Source organism: Macadamia integrifolia, chromosome 7 (genome assembly GCF_013358625.1).
Source record: "Macadamia integrifolia cultivar HAES 741 chromosome 7, SCU_Mint_v3, whole genome shotgun sequence".
NCBI lineage: Eukaryota > Viridiplantae > Streptophyta > Magnoliopsida > Proteales > Proteaceae > Macadamia > Macadamia integrifolia.
In genome coordinates this window covers 23,216,974-23,237,813 of record NC_056563.1, presented here as the reverse complement: position 1 = coordinate 23,237,813, position 20,840 = coordinate 23,216,974, and the positions used below count along the sequence as shown (strand labels likewise).

At 35.1% G+C, this 20,840-nt stretch overlaps 1 protein-coding gene across 2 annotated transcripts in view; it reads left to right on the top strand.

The window, feature by feature from the left end:
• Positions 1 to 17,817: 17,817 nt before the first annotated feature.
• Positions 17,818 to 20,840, top strand: part of LOC122083464 (homeotic protein knotted-1-like) — a 14,073-nt gene continuing 11,050 nt past the window's right edge. The window contains exons 1-4 of one of the 2 annotated variants that reach the window (XM_042651282.1): positions 17,819 to 18,323; positions 18,411 to 18,523; positions 18,646 to 18,768; positions 18,951 to 19,086. In XM_042651282.1, the coding sequence (XP_042507216.1) occupies positions 18,080 to 18,323; positions 18,411 to 18,523; positions 18,646 to 18,768; positions 18,951 to 19,086 (616 nt within the window). In that variant the 5' untranslated portion in view covers positions 17,819 to 18,079. Of the gene's footprint in view, positions 18,524 to 18,645; positions 18,769 to 18,950; positions 19,087 to 20,840 lie in introns of both variants that reach the window. The other variant, XM_042651281.1, reaches the window with a different exon arrangement.

Here is a 20,840-nt window from a genome sequence, read left to right as displayed (position 1 = left end):
AAGAGAGTTAAACTCATGACCTCTTAATTTTAAGGTGTTGGTCTTTGCCGACTAATCAAAGGAATAATAGGTGGACAAAAGATGTGCATTTAAGGATCCAATGAGTATAATATGGGGGAAACCCTGTCTTATCCATAATGCAATTAATATAGTCCCATCAAATGGAATAAATTTTTTTATGAATTTCACACTTGAGGATGGCAAGAGGTGATTCTATCAGACCCACGAGCAATCTCCTGACATAAATTAATATCATCCAAAATGACAATTTGATTTCAGCACCCAAGATTCTAAATAACCTGCTTCAATATGTTTAGTAAGGATCTTAACAATAAATTTGTAAAAGAAATTGCTAAGAGAAATAGGCCCAAAGCCAAATCCCAAGAGGCATTAACCTTGTGGATAAGGCAAATGAAAGAGTTGTTGATAGCTCTAATTTTGTTTGGTTGAAAAAAAAAAAACAAAAATCAACAAATTACATTAACAAAATCATTTCTAATGATATCCCAAGCCAATAGGAAAAACCCCATGGTGAAGTTGCCAAGACCCCAGGGGCTTTTTGAGCTATATGAATTTTAATGGTCAAGAAAATCTCCTCATCAAGGGGAAGTTGCTTGAGGAGGAACTATTGGTCCGGATCAAGTCCAAGTCAAGCAGGGAGGAAGGCCTGAAAATCTTCATGACGAAGCTCAATATGTCGGCCTTAATGTCCTCTGATTGGGTTAGAGTGTCTCCATCTTGAGTGATCAGTATGTAAATAGTGTTGTGATTGATTCTAGTGTTGAGGGTATGACGGAAGAATAATATGGGTACTTTTAAAAATATTAAAACCTAAAAAAATATTTATTTATGAATTTAAAGGGAAATTAAATTATTCTATTTCTTTGACTGTGAACAAGTATAATAGCAAAAAAAATCTCCATTAAAGCTAGAATCTCATTCAAACCCCTTATAAACACAACACGTGCCTGTCATATTAAAAAGCTAGAATCTCATTCAAAACTAAAATATTTTGATTAGATTTAATGATTTAAGTAATTAAATATAAGATCCTTTGTCTTAGAAGATGGAAGTAAAAAAAGGGTGTTTTGACTGAGTGGCTTAACCTAATAACAAATCGCTAATCACGTTAGTGATTTGACCGTAGACCTCCCAATGTTTGTATAAGTGTGAACAAACCTAATTATGATTATGATAGTCTTCTCACTAAAGCAAAGCAAATTGACAGCAAACTAACTTTGCAAGTTTTTGATTGTTCAAAAAATGTTATGCAGCTGGAAAGGTTACCCAAAAACTCAAAAAGCCATTCTCTTCTCCTCTAGTGATTGGAGAAGACCACTCTAGTGGGGCTCACGCGAAATGACACTTAACAAGATCCTTGTGGTGTCGCTTCAACACGATTTAGGAAAAGCAAAAATTTTGGCTTGATAAAGAACCACCGGATCATGATATCAATTAATTCACAATGGTTTTTTATTGTAGTATTTTTTTTTTAATTTTTTATTTTTTTGACATCGAGAAGAAATGTCGGAAAAACTTTGATATCATTTTCTTATGTTTCTACTTTCTACTGTATACGTTTATCATTCATATTTGAATAAATAATGATGATTAACCCTAAAGAAAGATAAAGGAATGTAGGGTTTATGGTGCGATTGTTCTTGATGATCATGATGTTCTTGTCTTGATTTCCTCTAACAATAAATTCTGATAAGAGGTCATTTTATTATGTCATATTGTGATGGTCCTATATTTGGGTTGTGTTGAAAAGGTAAATTTTCTAATGTAAAACACTTCAAAAGGCAAGACCCATGAATGAATTTTTATTCAAAGAACAAAATTTTTTAAAACTCCATATGGTATAACTAAAATGGTGATGTGTATATATATAGTATTTAAGAAGAAAAGTGTCCTTTTCCCATAATATAAAACAGTTATATAGAGAGCAGATAAAAAGTATAGTAAAGATTAGGAAAGTGGTTGAGGGCTTGTACTGTCTTAATAACTAGTGAACTCCACTGGTTTTTGTTAACTGATTAAATACATTGTATTTTTATAAAGCCTTTAAGATGTATCTAGCTTGCTTTACTTAACCAGTTATACAAATCCCATGTACCCAAAAACACTAGTTACACATATTCTTTCAACATTTTACTGAAAAACAAGTAGAGTTCATGAATTAGTAGGCTAATATTGTATTGAAGGGTGAAGGAATGCCGAAGGATTTCTAGTAGGCACAACCATGGTGAGTGACGTGTTTTTTAGGACATTTTGGACCAAGGTTGTGAGGGTATTCTTTTTCTTTCCTTTTCTTGTTAACCAAGGTGTCCGAGCCAGCTTACGCACACCTCAAATAATTCTCAGGGAGACTAACGAAGCAACCCACTGCCACGATCTCCACTTAAATAGCAAATGGTGAGTAAATAAGGGGAGTAATGATTGGTAATACTATCGTGCAAAAAGATTCCAATGAGTAAAAAATTATCTTATATCTACAAAGGGGGTTGGGGGAATAAAGGATTATCCAATAATACCTCAAAGTGAAATCGCAGGAGTTATGATAACAATAGTAGAGAGGCTGGCTTGGTTGTGAAAGCTATAATTTTGGCTCTGCAGGATGTGTCGAGGATAATTCTAGTGGGGATTATGTCGATGAAGGAGTTGATGATCTCTGCATCGTTGAACTTGACAAGAGAAAAGCCAAAATCTAAGAAAATCACGAAAATCTTCTTGGATTTCCCTCCCATCAGTTGCAGCAAGATTAATATGATGGATGTTCTCTAGGCAATCCAGGAAATGTAGAGGCTGGTGGAGTTGTTAGGAATGAAGGGGGGGCGGTCCGGATGAGTTTTGCAGTTTTTATTGGTGTGGCAACAAATTTTGATGTTGAATTTGCTGCTTTCTTTGAAGCTATAAGGGTTGCTCAGAATTTGAATCTATACTGGTGTCAAATTGAGTGTGACTCCAGGGTTGTGGTGTGGTGTTTATCGAATTGCTTAATTCCATGGAAATTCAAACAACGATAGATGAGGACCTTGGAATTTTTAAACTCTATTAGATGGAGCATTCATCACTGTTTTCGAGAAGTGAACACTATGGCAGATGAGATGGCAAAACATGCTGCCGCTATTGGCTTATCATTTGATTGGGTTACTCTGCCAGGCTTCTCTATTTCAGATATTAAATGAGATGCTATGGGTAAACCTGGATTCAGATTCTCTTGAGTCCTGATTATATCTAAGATCTCAATGCTTTTCTGCTGATGGCAATAGATCAAAGTGAAATCATGATTTTATATAGAGAATTGATTCTATGAATTGAATCTACATTATTTCCCAAGTTTTTCTTCACCATTTTTTTTTCTTTTTTGATAAGAGCTACACGAATTGCCTACCTTCATTGTCATTGGATGAAACTCTTAAGGGCAAGGACGACTTCGTGTAACCGGAGAAATAATTATGATCTTTTGATTTTCTTCACTATCGATGAAGGAAACTTTCTTCTTTCTCAAATATTTTTGTCGTATTGTCGTTCTACTTTATTGATTTTTGCTCACTTAGCAGACCCCCATTGTTAGCTAATTGATCTATTTGACCACATAACATGGGCTCTTTGACAGAGAAAACCTTGTAAGCTACGTAAGATTAAAATAATAATAAGAAGAAGAAGAAGAAGAAGAATTTAGTCATAATATGATCAGATTATTGATGTCACCATTTTTATGGGACAAGGCCTATGTCCTGGCCCCTTAGTGGGTCTTGCTTGACCTGGTAACCTTTGAATTCAAAAAATAAAAATAAAAATAAATAAATAAATCACTCGATACTGGAAGGCAAACATAAATATACATGAGGATATATAAATGTGATTGAGAGCTACCAAAAAAAAAAAAATTTTTTTTTTTTTTTTGATAGAGGACTTGCCTATTTCACAAAATAAATTTTCAGATTGAAACAAATTAAAATGAGTCCAAAGTTAAACAGTTATAAAAGTTTCAAAAGGCCAAGTGAACTTCGTAAAATTCGCCCACTTTTTATCCAAATGATGTGTCAAACATTTGATCAGTCAAGGTATTAAAGCAACCCCATCCTTCTCATATTTGGAATTTCAATATATATTATGTTCTTTGTGTCAAAAGCATGTCTATAGTTGTGAAAAGCTATAGAAGAAGCCACCCTAACATCCATCATTTTATATAGGATAATTTATAATGTCACAATTGTAAGAATACCTCATCTATTTCATCAAATTAGACTCAAACCCTCTATCGTCAATCACTGTTAAAGAATATACCTTATATGCTGATGTCAGCTCTTATATATTTTTTTAAATACTAAAATACCCTTACGAAAGGTGAAGTAGGTAATATAACCCCTAATCTCTCTCTCTCTCTCTCTCGTTTTATTCTTTCAAAACCAGTACCCCGACGTTCCCTCCAGTCCCATCCACACAACGCAAACCTCAAGCAGACGTGTAGTGGTGTAGAGTTGACTAGAGACGAAGGGGTAGGTAATATTTTTGGTGGAGAAGAGTATGAAGATGATGAGATGAGATAACCTAAAACCCATGACAAGGCTGATGAGGCAGCAAAGCCCATAAAGTACCAACCAGAAGAGAGCCGCCGGCGATTTAAAAGGTCCCTCAATTGCAAACTCCAAAAGTCCATTTGCTCTAAAACTGTTGTTTCGGCGGGTATTGCAGTTCTGCTGCTGCAACAACGAAAGCTTCATCTTTCACCTAAACAGTAACAACCCTTCTCTGCGTTTTTTAGGCATTGATCAGGGGGTGAAAACAAGAGAGAAAGGAGGGTTGGAAGGAGGGAAGAAGGGGAAATTAATGTGTCTACAACCTAAGCCTGGAAGAAAGCGACGTTGGGGAAGAAGTTGGGTGGTGGGGCAATTAGCCGGTGACTGATTCTTCTTTTTAATTGTAATTAGAGAAATCATTTTGAATTCTCCTTTTATTCTCCTTATGAGTTGTCTAAATCGGATTCAAATTCAGTTTCATTTCACTCGTTTTTTCTCAATTTTTCCTTATTTAGGTTATCATGAATCTGTGTTTCAGTTTTAGTTAACGATGATCTCTAATTTGTTCTGTCTTTCGTGTTTTTTAGGTTCATTTGTTGAAATTAAATATGAGAATTCAAACAGAAACAGGAGATGCAAAATGTGGCTAGAAGAGAGAGGATTTGATGCAATGATGAGTTTAAAAGGGATAGGTAGTGGACAGAGCTTTGTTAATGGAAAAATGCTAAAGAGAAGGAGAGAGGAGTGAGCTAACCCGTAACGGCATAACCGTTCGACGACTGTTGTGGTTTCTTCACAATGAAGGCGATGTGCCTTTTTTTCTTTTTGGTAAAGCCCTCGAATGAAACCATTTTTTTTCCTAGTAAAAGAGCTTGAAACCACTCAAACCAGCGCTCTAAAGATTTTCTTTTTTAGATTTAGAAAGATGATTGCTCGTTGGAGGCTTGGAACAGAGAAAATGGCTTGGAGGCTTGGAACACCACCGATTCCGACGGCAAGATTCTGGCCAAAGTCAAAGGCGATATGAGCGAATTCCATCACCAATTCTGATGGCCACCAAACGAGCTCGTTCTCATGCCCTCGATTGCAACAATGAATGAGGAAGAAGAAGAGGGAATTGAGTAAAAGTCCAATTAGACGTGTGTTTTAGTCAAAAGGGTACAATAGTCATTTCAACTCCTCATTTAACAACAACTGACAGTTTGGGGTCTGAGTCTAATTTGGTGAAATAGAGGGGGTGTTCTTATAATTGTGACAATTTACAAGGGGTGGCGCTGTAAATTACCCTTTTATATAAGAGGTTGGCTACATTTGCATAATTGATCATATCACTTTAAACCATGTTTTAACCTTTACCTTTGTTACATATTTTTATTGGGCTAATTGTTGTTGAATGAGATAGATGGAAGATACTCTATTATATAGAATTACTCATGTAGTCATGCCTATCAATCGCTAATTACCTACCATTAATACCTTGTGAATTTTGCTTAAGTTCAATCCCATGGTGAATTTTAACTTTTATGGTTGTAATTTTCACAATGACATTGACCGCCAAAAAAAAATATAATGATCGGAACCAATGAGATGGGTGTAGATTCTTCAAATTTTCTATTGTGTAGAATCAAATTTTATTTATTTATTTATTTATAGAAAACATTTTTATCAAATGGGAAATTAAGATTAATTGGAAATTTCACAAATAGTGGGGACGACTAACATCCCCTTTCATTCAACTTAGTGAAAAATAAAAATAAAATGTGTCAAATAAAATTAAATTAGAAAATAAATTCAAAATATTCAATATTTCTAAGAAAAAAAAACCATATATGGAGTTGAAAGTTGGGCAGCAAAAAAAATTACATACAAAGAAATCCCAACAAAGTAGTAGAAATGAAAATGTTGAGATGATAAGTGGTAAAATATATAAAACAAAAAATGAACAAATTAAAGAAAATTTGGAAGTAGCTCCAATACATGATAGATTGCAAGAAGTTGTATAAAGTGATGAAAATATCCAAACCTCCCCTTTAAATACTCCCATGCAAAAGTTGATTTGATTTAGTTTGAAGAAGGAAAAAGAGCCAGGGATAGGCCTACTAGGAAAAGCAGTGATAACATGCATTAGTTAGGACCAGTATCAAGCATGATTTTGAATAGAGTTAATTGAATAAAAAGAATCCATGTATTCAACTCCATTTAGTTGGAAAAAAATTAATTTAAATTGCTATTTTTAAAAAAAATGTTGAATAATTAGTAACAAAATTGTGGGGAAAGATCATACATGCTCAAGGCTCTTGACCCTTTTATCAATGCCATATAGATGGACGAAAATGGTGAGTGAATATAGAAGAACATATGCCGTTTTGAAACTCAACTACCAACACATATTTTCCAAGCGGGCAAGGTTCTTTCTCCCTATATAAAACTTGAAAGGATGTAATGCTTATGCCTAAACACTGTACAGAGTGAAATGACATCCCCCACCCCCTAATGCACTTTTGTGTCCTTTTATTGTGGCTTTAGCACATGTGAAGGCTTTATAGTCCCTCACATATAATTTATGGGGAAGTCATAGCACTGTCAATAGTTCTAAGTATTAGTATCGAATCAGCTGTATTGGTCTCATCATTTCAGTACAGGCCAAGACCGATATGGATACATGACTGATCCAAAAGAATTATCAGTATTATTTTAGCGGTAAAACTGTAAAAAAATATACATTTTTTTAACAGTAAAGGATGGGCACCAATCTGATCCAATCAGGATCAATATCGGTATCTTTCTTTCGGCCGATACGATACCGATAATGAAATCCTTGGCATTCTGGTTTCTCTCATCTCACATCAGCACTGAGGCAGGAGCAATGACCGAATCAGTGGTTGTGTTGGTGGTAATTGGTAGGGCAAAAACTGTCTGAGTAGAACGTCTAGTCCGTTTTCATAAAAAAGTTGATTTGCGGGACCCATCCTAAGATTCTGAGTGGACCCCATTGTTTAGCGCGGGAATCCCGGGGGTATTTAACGATTGTGGGCCCTTTTCAAGTCTTCCCGCACAGCAGGGGTAAGGCAGCTGACCAAAGGGTGAAAGATTGGACGTTTGAATGACGCGTCTCTCTCTACCTTCCATACAATACTTTTTTTGGTGGTTGTCCATGCCGCCAGCTCTTAATTTCTCGTCTCATAAAGGCAATACAAAACAAACCCCCACCCAAGAAAAAAATCAACTAATCAGGTTAGTTGATTAATTGGGCTACAAATAATCCTTATACGGGTCATAAATGGATTATGATTAGGTTAAATGATCGTAAACAGCAGATTAATCAGGCTATAAATGATCAATTATTCGATCAGTCTCAATTGGACGAATGTCAGGCTATTACCTTATACCATGAATGCTTGAATATTAATAAGTTAGTGCTTGAGCTTGTCACGTATGATAATTATTTGGATTAGTTTTAGGTTTCAATTGGTTGATTCAAATCGGATCTATCGACGTAGATCAACTTTCGATCCTTTAGTTAGGATGCACCCCATGCTCCCTATTGTATGTAAGAGTCAAGTTTTGACACCATATATGCAGAATCCATTTCCCTTTATTTTTTTTTCGTGTAAAATAGGGAAAAAATAATATAAAAGATTTGAAACTAATAAACATTTTAATTTTCAATCATAATTGGAAAAATTTAGGTCTTGACTTGGGCGAAGGATTCGAGTAGAATAAAAGAAAAACAAAAAACCTAGTTAGGGGTTATGAAAACTAGTTGAAATTTAAGAAATTATCCAAGTCGACCTCGAGTTTTCATTAACTTGACATCTTTTCTTGAGTCATATGAAACTCACTGAATCAGCTTTATATATATATATATATATATATAATAAGTTTGTTCTGTAATTTAACAAAACCTTATAAATTGTTTGTTGCCTTCGATATTAGACCCCCCCTTCTCTTACATGTGAAGCAACCATGGTCTTAATCCCAACTCAATTGGAGAAGGAGCAAAACCAAGATTTTAAAAAATAAGAAAAAATATATGACTTACCCGAATCACCAAGTTTTGAAAAAGATGAGTTAAATAGAAAAATTGAGAATTTTCAATTATACTTAAGTGAGATAAATGTAAGGATAAACTATGTGCACATTGTTGGTATGCACACCTTCTCACATTCTTTGACACTCTCTTCTCACTAGCACTATTACTCATAGTTTAAGGTCATCACTTCAAAAAATTGAGACTGGATTGATGTATCATATGGTTTTGCCACTTTTGATTGTTATTTTTTTTTTACTTTTGTATCTTTGATTTGTATTATTAATTGCAAAACTTTAGATTTATCCGAAAGATATCATAAGGGTATTTTGAAGAGGAGCATACTTAAAAATCATTGGGGATATGTGATCTTTCCGTGGGGTGGAGGAATTATTATTATTATTATTATTTGGGTAGAGGGTGATTGATATTTGTGTTTATGGGGTAGGGGAGGAGGAAGATGTAATTCTCCGATTAATAAATCATTATGTAAATCAGACTATTAGAGCAACCTAAAGTCTAATTAAGAGGGTGGTCAATGACATAAGGGGTGGGCCCCAGAGCAATTGCATTATATCGCAATTTGCATGTGACAGTAGTAGAGGTAGCATCAGTAGTCAGTGGTCACTGTTACTGACTTCAGATTTTTATTACAAATTTAAAAAGAAAAAAAGGAAACAGAATGGGTTTTCAACTGTTTACCGTTGAAAAGACATTCGCTAGGTACCTCTCTTCTGGCCTCTGCGTCCTTTACTACTGCTGTCACTTTCTCTGACGGGAAACTCTGAGATAACTGACGGTTTTTCATTTCTTTCCCAATGGTCATTTTTTCACTGACTGAGTAAATCATAGGGAATACTTTTATGAATAAGGCTGTGTTTGGGTGATGGAAAGAAAAGAAAAAGAAAAAATAAAAGGAAACTTCACAATTCTCAAGTGTTAAAAGAATTTATACTTACACTTGGTATGTCTTCATTTTGAGAAAATTCAATTTTTGAAATTTAAAATTTTCCTTAAGAATTATGAATTTTTTTTTTATTACTCAACAAAAAATATTACAAAAACACGTAAAAAACATGAAAACATAATAAGACAAAAGATAAATTATTATACAATGATTTCCTATGTGTTTCTCTCTCTCTTAAAATTAATTTTTTTTTAAAAATTTTTTTCACCATTTATTTTATTTTCTAGATTCTTTTTTCTTTTTTTTTCTTCTATAGTTACCAAACATAGCCTAAAAGGAAATTGATGGCAAGTCCTCTTTGTTTACAAAAAAAATGCCTTATATTGCATAATTCCCTTCTTGGCTACAACACATCATCCCCCCCCTCCACTTTCTTTTATTCTTTTAATATTTTATATGAGAGTTTACTAGCAATTTCCTCTAAAGAACCATATGAGCTATCAAATCTTCTATTGTGCCAAATCTTTTCTTTTATACTACTATTCATGATTCATTTGTTTTGAATCTTGTTTGATTAAGACATTATATCTCTAATTTTATGTGGTCAAGACTTATGTTTTTCTTTCTTGAAAGTAAAAGTTTTGGTGGGCATCTAAGGAAGTTGTGAGTTTCACTTTACGTAAGTGTTTATATTTCCTTTTAATAAGTCATTTTTCCAATGTTTAATGGATTCTCTTTTTTTTTTTTTTTTTTTATTTATTTCCCACAAAATTTTCATTGCCAAATGGGTCTCTCCTGTTCAAATAGCCCATTTAAAAATCCTCAAGTTATAGTTAAGAACAGTGTCTTGTGTGGGGTGTATGCATAATTGTGTATGATATTCTCACGTTTGGATATTATGGGTCCTGGATTGTAATATAAACGTAAAATGTAAAATTTTGCACCATAGTAAAAAAATGAATGGAAGAACACCATAGAGCTCTTAAAGCCCCTGATATCCTAATGATGATTTCAGCATGAGGTGTTATTTCTCAGTTCGGATATCATTAGAAATGACTTGATTGATTTATTTTTTAGCTCTACCTTATTCCTTAGGTTGATGATGTCTTTAGGGTTTCGGTTTTCAAGTCTATTCGCATCAGCAACCTCCTTTACAAATTTATCACAAAAATCCTTGCTAACAAATTGAAACGGATAGAGACATTTAGGATAATATTCTCTTTGCCAATAGATTACTTGTGGATTTGATAGAAAGATGAACCCCCTGTGCCATCCTCAAGCTTGATATTCATGAAGTCTTTGGCTCCATTTGCTCGGACTATATTAATTGCATTATAGTTTCTCCCATGTTTAGTAGTTGGGTCAGTAAATGCATTCTTTCGTTTACCTTTTGGTCCTTACAATGGTATTCTATGGGAACTTTGAGCCAAAGTTGGGGCTTAGTCAAGGGTGCGATCTTTCTCCCCTCATCTTTTCCATCACTATGGAGGGTCTCTCTAGAAGCCTCTAGTTTAGGGTGAATCAAAATGTCCTTAAGCCTTTGAGTAAGTGTTTGGATCTCAAGCTTATTCATCATTTATTTAGATTATTGAAGATGGTTCTTCTATTGATTTTTTGTTTGATAGATGGGTGGGAAACAAGTCTCTTGTTGATTATTTTGGTCTGCAAAGGTCACATTTTATTAGGTTTACTCTAAAAGATGCAGACTTTATTCGAAATCGGTCTTGGACTTTCCCACGATTATCCTCTATCCTCTTGCAGACAAAGTAATGCCTGCATGGTAAATTTAGTACTACTAAAATTTTATCAGCCCAAAATCTCATTGTTCGATTAGCGTTTTAAGCATTCAAGACATCCTCTTTTTTTTTTTTTTTTTTTTTCTTGCTAGAAGATTAGATTTGTATTAAAAATATCAGAAACAAAAAAGAGCGAAACTCAACCAAAACCAATTACAAGCTATTATAAAAGAAGTAGGGGGTCCTACCTTTGGTATTGCCATTAGTAGGCGCCCTTCGCCGCTATCTACAAAACCTATATCTTGGTCTTGACATTATATCATAATATATTCCTCCATGATGTGACAAGGAAATACACTCATTAAAGTAGATATTCCCCTTTGTTCTACGTCTTTAGCAAGAAAGTCCACAATGAGATTAACCTCCCTATAGCAATGCATTATCTTCCAGGTGATGGATCTTAAAAATGGCTGCAAATAAACCCAATCCAGCTTAGCAAACCAGGGAATGATTTTTGTTTGCACAAGTGACACAACCACCACATAATCTGATTCAATCCACAAAGCACTCACTTGAAGAGCCATAGCATGCCATAGCATGACTTATACCTTTCAACAAATTGTAGAATTCTGCAAAATAATTTGATTGAATGCCAATTAAGATCTTAAAAGAGTCGAGAGTGTTGCCCATATCATCTTGAAGGATTCCTCCCGTACATGCTCGTCCTTGGTTACCCAAAGAACAACCATCTACATTTAATTTCACACAATCAACTTAAGATTGCAAAAAAAAAAAAATCTCAAGCATGTTTCTTGGGTTTTCCGGCATAACTTGTAGCCCCAATCTTCTGCAACAAACAAGATATGAAGTTGATTAGACTACCCCTTTCAATTTCAGGTTCGCCTCCTTAAGGTCTCTTACCACCATGCCATAAATTATATTAGTGCATTCAAGACTTCCTGCTGATGAGATGGTGGCATGGAAGGGGGTCCTTTTGGCATCAAGATGTGAGTTATGTTATAACAACTAGGAGAGCATATTCCATGTTTTTATTGAATGTGTAGTTGCAAGGGATACATGGCTGGATTTTCAACAATTTTATAATGTTGGGTAGCCTTCCCTAATTCAATAAATGAGTTGGATAATGGTGGTCCTCGAAAGCTAGTGTGTTGCCACTGAAGGCGTCTTGGTTAGCTAGATTTTTTATTGTCGCCTATCATATTGGTATGAGAGAAATAACAAAAGATTTGAGGGGCAGAGGAAACCATCGTTATTTATTTTAAGAGTTCTTGATGATATTAAGGAGACAGCTATTTTGATTCTAAAGAACGGTGGAAGACTTTCTCTTATCTAGATGATTGAAACTTAAGATAAAGATGTCATCGGTTTTTTCTTCTATTGTGGAGATGAGGTGGGTGAATCCTATCCCTGGATAGATTATACTTAATATTGATGGTTGCTCTCTTGGAAACCCTAAAGCATCAGATGCTGGTGGTGTATTTCACCATAAATCTGGTATTGTTATGACATGTTTTGCTAGCCCTCTTGGTATCATGTCTAACTTCAAGATTGAGTTTTCTGCTTTATTTTGTTGAAATCAAAATCGCAAGGGATTTAAACACTGGGTGAGTGTGGATTGAGTGTGACTCACAAGTTGTGGTGACCTCAATGCTTAGTTGCTCTATCATATGGATTTTCGGCAACAATGGAATCACTTTTCCTCTTTCTTAGAATCAATCACATGGAGGATAACACACTGTTTGTTATTGGTGAAAGATCACTTGAGTCTTGGGTTTGGACTTCTTGTTGAAATTTTGTTTCTTCTGACATCAACTGGGATGCCTGGCAAAGGCCAAATTTTGATCTAAACAATTTAGCTTCTTTTGTCTTATTGTGTTTGAGTGATTGCTATTGGCAATGTCGAAGGTAGAATTCTTCTCAATTTGTGATTTTTATTTTTCCTGCTGATGGCAATATTGCAGTGGAGTCGATGAATCTGTGATTTTTTGTTTTCATTTGTCTAGGTATGCCTGGATGTTAAATATATATTTGTACATCACCTTTATTTCTTTCTTTAATATATTTTGTTGACTTCTACCAATAAAATAAAATAAAATAAAATAAAACTAAGAGATATCTCGGGCTTCTTTTTAGGAGCCTTCTTGTTACATATATGGGGCTCCCTTTGATATCTTCAAAATTTCCTACCAACCGTTGTCTCCTATCCTTGATAGGATTTGTAAAGGTTACCACTTTGGAAAAGTAAACTGAAGCTCATTCATTAAGTCATGCATAGAAGCCTCTAATTTATATTGGGCCAGAGCATTTGAGCTGCCTAATATCACCATTAAAAGATTGAATCTCTCACGTGCTCTTTTCTTTGAAATGGGAACGGTGATAACTCAAAACAAAGTTTGCTCTTCCTAGATGTGCAGTTAAATGAATTTAGGCCAGCAGTAGAATTCTCATTGACACTACTAAGTACAAATGGAGATACCCAATGAAAGCTGCAGGATTTGTTCTTTCTCTTGAAAGGTTCAATTTTCCAAGACATTTTGCTCTCTCTGCCATTAAACCATTTTGTATTTTCTGTGAAAAATGATAAAAATCGGCGTTTTTAACCAGTTTCCAATTGAATGGTATTTTTTTATAAATATATAAAAAATTAAAATTTTACTTTCCTTTAGCAAAGAAATTATGATTATAACCTCTTCTTTCAAAATTCATTTTAAATAAGATGATTTCTTAATTAGCTCATGCACCAATCTGAACATGTTATGTTGGATCTTGGGCATGGATTTAGTTTTCGGTATCGGTACTGGTATCGATCTCTGCGGATGGGGATTGGAGAGGATCGCTGTGTATCGATTATTTTTGCCCCTTGCTTTTTAGAAAAAAATATGTTTTTTTTTTTTTACTGTTATTACGATATAGATAAACGATCTGGAATGGTCAGGGATTGGGGATCGGTCTCAGTTGATACTGATATAATACGTTCGATACGATACTGATACTTGAAACCATGATCGTGAGCATAAGAGAAAAACCAGAAACAAGGGGAAGAAAAAAAAAAACATGATTTTACTTGACATGTGATTGGATTATGATCAAATATCGAGTAATAAATTTTGTAGTGGTTAGACATCCCACAAATGCTTTAGCAATGGTAAAAGGATCGGTTGGCTAGAGAAAATGGCTGAATTCGATTTTTGTGGGTGACCTTTTTGTGCCAAAATTCCAAAGGTTAGGATCGAATTTTGTGGGTAACGACCCTTAATAGTTAGGTACTAATGTATCCTACATGGTGTACCTAGGTCAGCCTTATTAGATGGCCTTAGAATCTACTGCTTGAAAATTTATGGTGGGACTCAAATTTTTGTTCTATGTTCTTTGCCGAGCAAATTCTATTGCTGATATTTTTACTAGTTTTGGGGCCTAGTCATCACCACTTTGTGTTTTAGTATCTTACCCCACCTCCCTTTGTTTCCTATACTTTGCTTTTAGACTCTTGTAATTCTTCCTTCTTTTCTGAGGTTCGATTATTATAACCTTTTATGTTAAAAAAAAAAGAAGTAACCAACTCAATATGGAGCTGACAAAGCAAAATAAACTCTAAAAGTCATTTTGATAAATAATTAAAAAAAAAAAATATATATATATATATATATAATTTTTCTAAATAGTTATCAAGTGGATGGTTGATAATATCATGAAAATATCAATAGATAAGGAGACATATGATTAAATTTTAGGTAACCTATCCCTCAAATGATTGGAATTGTCCCATCATCTTGGTATATTTGATATAAGTAGGTTGGCATGTAAAAGATCTTTTGCCCTATTAAAAAAAAAATGAAAAAAAAAAAAAAAACTCCTATAATGCAATAAAACTGATGCTACATAGATAAAAGAAGAAAAATGAATTAGTATATTGATGAATAAGATCCTTATCATTGGAAGCAAGAAGAGCAAGATGATAGTTTGAGTGCCTCTATCCAAAGAGGAACATTTGACCTCTTTATAATAAAAATAAAAAAAAATAAAAAAAAAATGGTAGGAGGTGTGATGGACCTAGGAAAAATTTCTAAACTGCCAATTAGTTTTGCCTTATGGTATTTTATATGGTGCTGATTTTTTTGGCTTGGTAGACCCAATACACTTTGTTCACTTATCAAATTATAGTCTAAATAGAATCTGTCAAGTGGTAAAAGAAAAATTTCAAAAAAGCATAACTATGAAAGAGTGTATAGTAACTAATTAGAGTACTAATAGCATCTCATACCCATACACAGAGATACATGCTTATACACAATGATATTTTATTAAATTACTTTGTGAACTTTGACATGTTCCATTCCAAATTATGCCCTCTTTATCAAGTTGTAGAAATAACCACATCCATGAAGCTACTGGCCGGGTTTCTCTTTTGCTAGCTATTTCACTCACTTTGTTGTAGCATACATGAATAATGGTTTTGTATGGATTTCGCAAGAGTTAGAATTACGAGGAATATACCAAGGATTGCAAGGAGCAAAAGAGTAGGGTTGGGAGCATGTTGTAGTTTGAAAGAATGATTTTTTTTGGCGAAAGAAGCAACAAAATTAAAATTTCATCTCTAATAGTTACCTCGCCTAGACATATCTCTGATGAGCTGGCAAGAGTTGCAATGTCAAAACCTAAATATAGGCTTATGAGATAGTGATTGTCAGTTCCTGCTGATGGTAATGACGAAGGTGGAGACTCACTTCTCAAGGTTGTATTGTTTTTTATTTTTTTTTTCTTATTATATTTTTTTCTTCATTTTAATATAATTTGACCTGTTAGGAAAGAAAAAAAATTTGATAGAAACCTTAAAATGACTCAAGCAAGGGAATGTGTGAAAATGGCCTTGGGAGTGTTCTTTTTCCCTATTTTTTTTTTCACTTCTTTTTTATCTAAGCTTACGGAGAATCTGGAGTCTATATTTTGTTAAGAAAACAACCGGTGAGATGCCTATAGCCCATAAATGGGCAGTCATGGTGATGCTTTGTAAGCTCTCAACCTCATTAAGGATTTTGAAATCATTTTATCCTTTTAATAATTTTTTTTATATTAAAAAGAAGGGGAAAAAAAATGCTCTTGATTGTATCTTATATGCCATTCCCAAACACAAGCGAAAATGGAAAGACCACCCTACTCCTTGACCCACATGCTAATTGGTGCCTTTGCCAGCTCTTCCATTACTCCACACAATGGTGCAATAATCTCGCTCAAAGAGGAATAACCACATCAACCTTCTTATGGGGCACAAATAGGTTTGCATTTCATCCAAAAAAAAAAAAGGTTTGCTAACTAGGTATTCTTCCTATACCTGCTAAACAGGGGGATTTTGCCAAAAACCCCTTTTCCTCCTAATAAATATCCCAGCCACTAGGCCATAACATGGCTATGTATCCATAGATCTAAGGTTCTTGGTCAATTTCAGGATCACGAGTATCATCTCGAAGTCACATATACCTAAATTCTCTGAGCTAGCCTTTAGACATCAGGAAGAAGCAGTTGAAATAACAGTAAATCGCTCATTTGTCACTCTCCTATGCTTCTTCTTCTTCTTCAAACAGCAGAGATTTTCTTTAGGAACCCTTTCCTTCATCCCAATTTCAGACACTGTACATGAGAACTGTCGAGCACCGTGAGGCTAAGATACATTGTACTAGAGCACCACATGAACAAAAGTGAAACTAAACCTATAGCAAGAATGCAAGATTAATCTGTTTCTCTGATCTTTTAAACTTCAAAGTTAGCTTTCAATGTGGATTCTATAGAGATTTCAATCAATTTTTGGCCATCCCATCAGAATCAGGAAGACAGATTAAATTGCCTGGTAATAAATTTGACAAGTGTACTGATGGGTAGGGTCCAATTTCTTTCCATCAATCAAATTATATGTTATATAATACTATATATAACATATAATTAATAATAACAATAATAATACTATGTTAAATGTTAAGGGTATTTAAAATACTTCATTCTCTAGACCAAACTGTAGTTTGATTGTCCTACGGTACCTCTCTTTATAAATATTTGTTGGACTCACAGGATCATTATGAAAACAGTTCCATCTCCTTCATAAATGTTGATGTAAATAATAGATACATATGTCATTTCTCACCAATCAATTCAAGGGTCCGTTTGATAATATTTTTATTATTTTTTAATAAAAATAATAAAAATATAAATTTCTATTTCTAGAAATAGAAGTAGAATTGAAAATATTTGATAAATCATATTTCTGAAAGTCGATATCACAAGTCGTTTTCAGAAATAACTCTCTACTTGTTTCGTCTAAATCATTTCTTGAACTATAAATAAATAAAAATTTTAATTTTTATTTCTAAAAATAAATAAAATGATACAGTTTTATTAAATGCTTTTTGTTTCATTTTTATCATTTCTAAGTGCAAAAACGGCAGATTCCTAAAAACATTACCAAACGGCCTAAGTCCCCAACCCTATAGTCCTACTGTGTAACTATTGTATTTGATGTATCTTTATGATTTGTTGAAAAAGAAACATCTGGTGAAACGGTGAAAATCAATCAATATTGTCCGTGAAAAAGATAGGAGAGAGAGAGAGAGAGAGAGATTCATAGCCTTATCTCCTACTTGTGGGTTCTTTGCCTTTTTCTCTCTTGTAGGACAAATATATATTTTAATTCCCTTGAAAGAGCGTCTTGTCACTCACACAGACACGGAGCCGTCGCCGGTACCCGGCGGGAGACTTACGAAGCACCACGTCCGGCTGCGCTACAAACTATGCTGAAGAAGCTCCGGTGCAACACCACCACCACCCAACGGACACAGTGAGAGCTGCTTTTTCTTTCCTTGTTTGGTGACTTATGGAGGGTTATAATAATCATGTGAGTGAGAATAACAATACGAGTAGTACAAGGGGGAGTTTTTTATATGGAGGAGGAGGAGGAGCTCCTCTTGTTCTTGCACCCGATTCTTCAGTGTATGGGAGAAGTAGGAGTTCCTCCTCTAACGTGATAGATCAGCATCAGCAGCATACCCACCATGCCCACCTGCCGATGAACGCTTTCCATCATCATCATCATCATCATCATCATCATCATCAATCTGGTGAGTGTTTTCCTTCTGAGGCTTCTCCGATCGTGAAGACTGAAGGTACTGGTTCTCAACCTAATCAGGAATTTCACTACCCATCAGCTGGTAAAGGAGGAGGAAATGGGAGCTCAAGCGAAGCTGAGGCTATTAAGGCTAAGATCGTTGCTCACCCTCAGTATTCAAACTTATTGGAAGCTTACATGGAATGTCAAAAGGTACTACTTCCACTACTACTCACTTAACCTTGACCCTACCCACCCAAACACACACAGGGAATTAAAGTTATATATGAGAAGAAGGGCTCACTACTTTGTTTGATTGGTAATGGTGAAAACAGATAGGAGCTCCACCTGAAGTGGTGGCTAGGCTTACGGCTGTTCATCGGGAGTTTGAAACGCGGCAACGATCATACGTAATTTGCAGAGACTCTTCAACAGACCCGGAACTAGATCAATTCATGGTAATCTCTTTTTAATTGATAATAAAATTATTGAAATAAGTGGTCTTTCTCCGCTCAAGTGTATGAATTGGTTTCTACCCACTCATCATTTGAAGGGCTAAAGTCGAAAAACTTTTTCCTTCTTAATTATAGAAATTTCAGAGATTAAAAATTGACCATTTTAGGTGTTAACAATATTGCAGGAAGCCTATTACGATATGCTGGTGAAGTATAGGGAGGAGCTGATGAGGCCTATACAAGAGGCCATGGAGTTCATGCGAAGGGTCGAAGCTCAGCTTAGTACTCTCACTCATGGCCCTATACGGATATTATCCTCAGGTTCTCTCTCTCTCTCTCTTTCTCTCTCTCTCTCTCTCTCTCTCTTACCCAATAAAGGATCTGAACATGTTTAGTCGTTGGGAAGATCTGAAGGACCTAGAAAAATCTAGAGAGAGAGTCTCAAATCTCAGCCTAGAGGGTTCCGAACATGGTTGTTGCTGAAAATGGAAAGCTAGAGAGAAAAGCAAACAGAAGAGCAAGTTTTGGCTTTTGCGTGGTGTATAGTGCAAGTCCGATTGGCGTACGGATAAGATCTGAGAGGTTTGTAGTTAGGGAAGTCAGTGTTAGAGACTGTTAATTGGTACCCTGCGAGGTGTGTTTTACCCTAGCGATCCATCTCGACCAGTGAAATAAAAACTCCCAAAAATCAGAAAACGCTTCAAACCAACTGGTTCTTTCACTCTTTCAAGTCTTTCCTTCATGACTCAGGAAGGAAGCTATGGTTAGTCGGAACAGAAACTCAGAAAGAAAACAAAAACCCAAGAAGGGTCAAAGAAGGAAATGGTGAAAACACGTGTGTTTTACCATCTCTCCAGAGCTAACTGGTTAGCAGTCCGGTGCTGACACGGCTCTGCAGGCTCTCTCCTCTAGTCTTGGGCAGGCTTAGCTTTTAGGGTTCCGATGTTTCAAAATCCAAACTCTCTCTCTCTCTTTCTCTGGTTTGCACTGTTTGTCGGTCGTCTCACGTCTGCTTCAAATCTTCTTCTGCATCGATCTCAGATCATGCGACATTTTATGAGGCTTTGGGTGGAGGTTTTAGGCTCGTAGGGCCAAATAATAATGGTTAATAGCTCCTAGATAGGAGACTGGGGAGTCACTGGGTACTGCAGGAGTCTTTGAGAAGAGAAAAGAGAAGATCACTTACTGGGGTGTGGTTCCTTTTTTATTCTTCTTTATTTGAACCAAATTTATGGCTACCTAAAGTAATTAATAATATAACTGTGAGGACATTGGATGCTATTCAAATCAGTGCAGCTATAACCTCATGTATATGGGTGTAAACTGCTACACGTCCCGTCGATCAGTTCTCTGGGTTTTTTGTTTTTCAACTTTCAATCCCTTCTTTTCCATCTAATTCCCACTCTATCCCCTCTATCCTCTCTATCTCACTCTTTGGTTTCCTTCTTCACTTCATTTTTTGATGTGCTTACTTCCGGGAGTCCAGAAGTTTCTTCCAGGAGCTTACCTAGAGGCCCCCATTGTTCCATTGTGGAAAGATTTTCCAATGACATTGAATGTTTGATTCTCAATACGATTTTTAACTATCATGCTTGTTTTTGTATTTTGGTGGATCAATATTTAACTAATTTTTTTTTTTTTGGGGTGGGGTGGAGGGTAAAAAACTGTTTGATTCAGACAACATACATGAATTACACAAGGCTAGAAGCCAGGTAATGGAATTCGGCCGCATTGTCTTACATGTCATTGGTAAGGCCACTTTGGTAGATCAATCTTGATTTATAACTAAGGAAATGAACTTCACATTGTTGAGAAAATAGAATAGTTCTTGTTATAATGTCTGTCCTAGTGAAGGGAAGAATTTTTTTTTTTCCTTCAAATTACTTATTGTGCAGGGCTATGGTTCTGCTCTTATCAATGTCTAACGTTCTTTGACATTGATAAAAAGAAAAAAAAAAAAAAAATATGTTCATTTTTTATTGGGTTATAGCACCCTATGGCAAGATGCAAATCTTGTAAACTCTTTCTCAAGGTTAACTTGGCCGCTTTTGTTGATGCTTCTCTCCACATCCTGC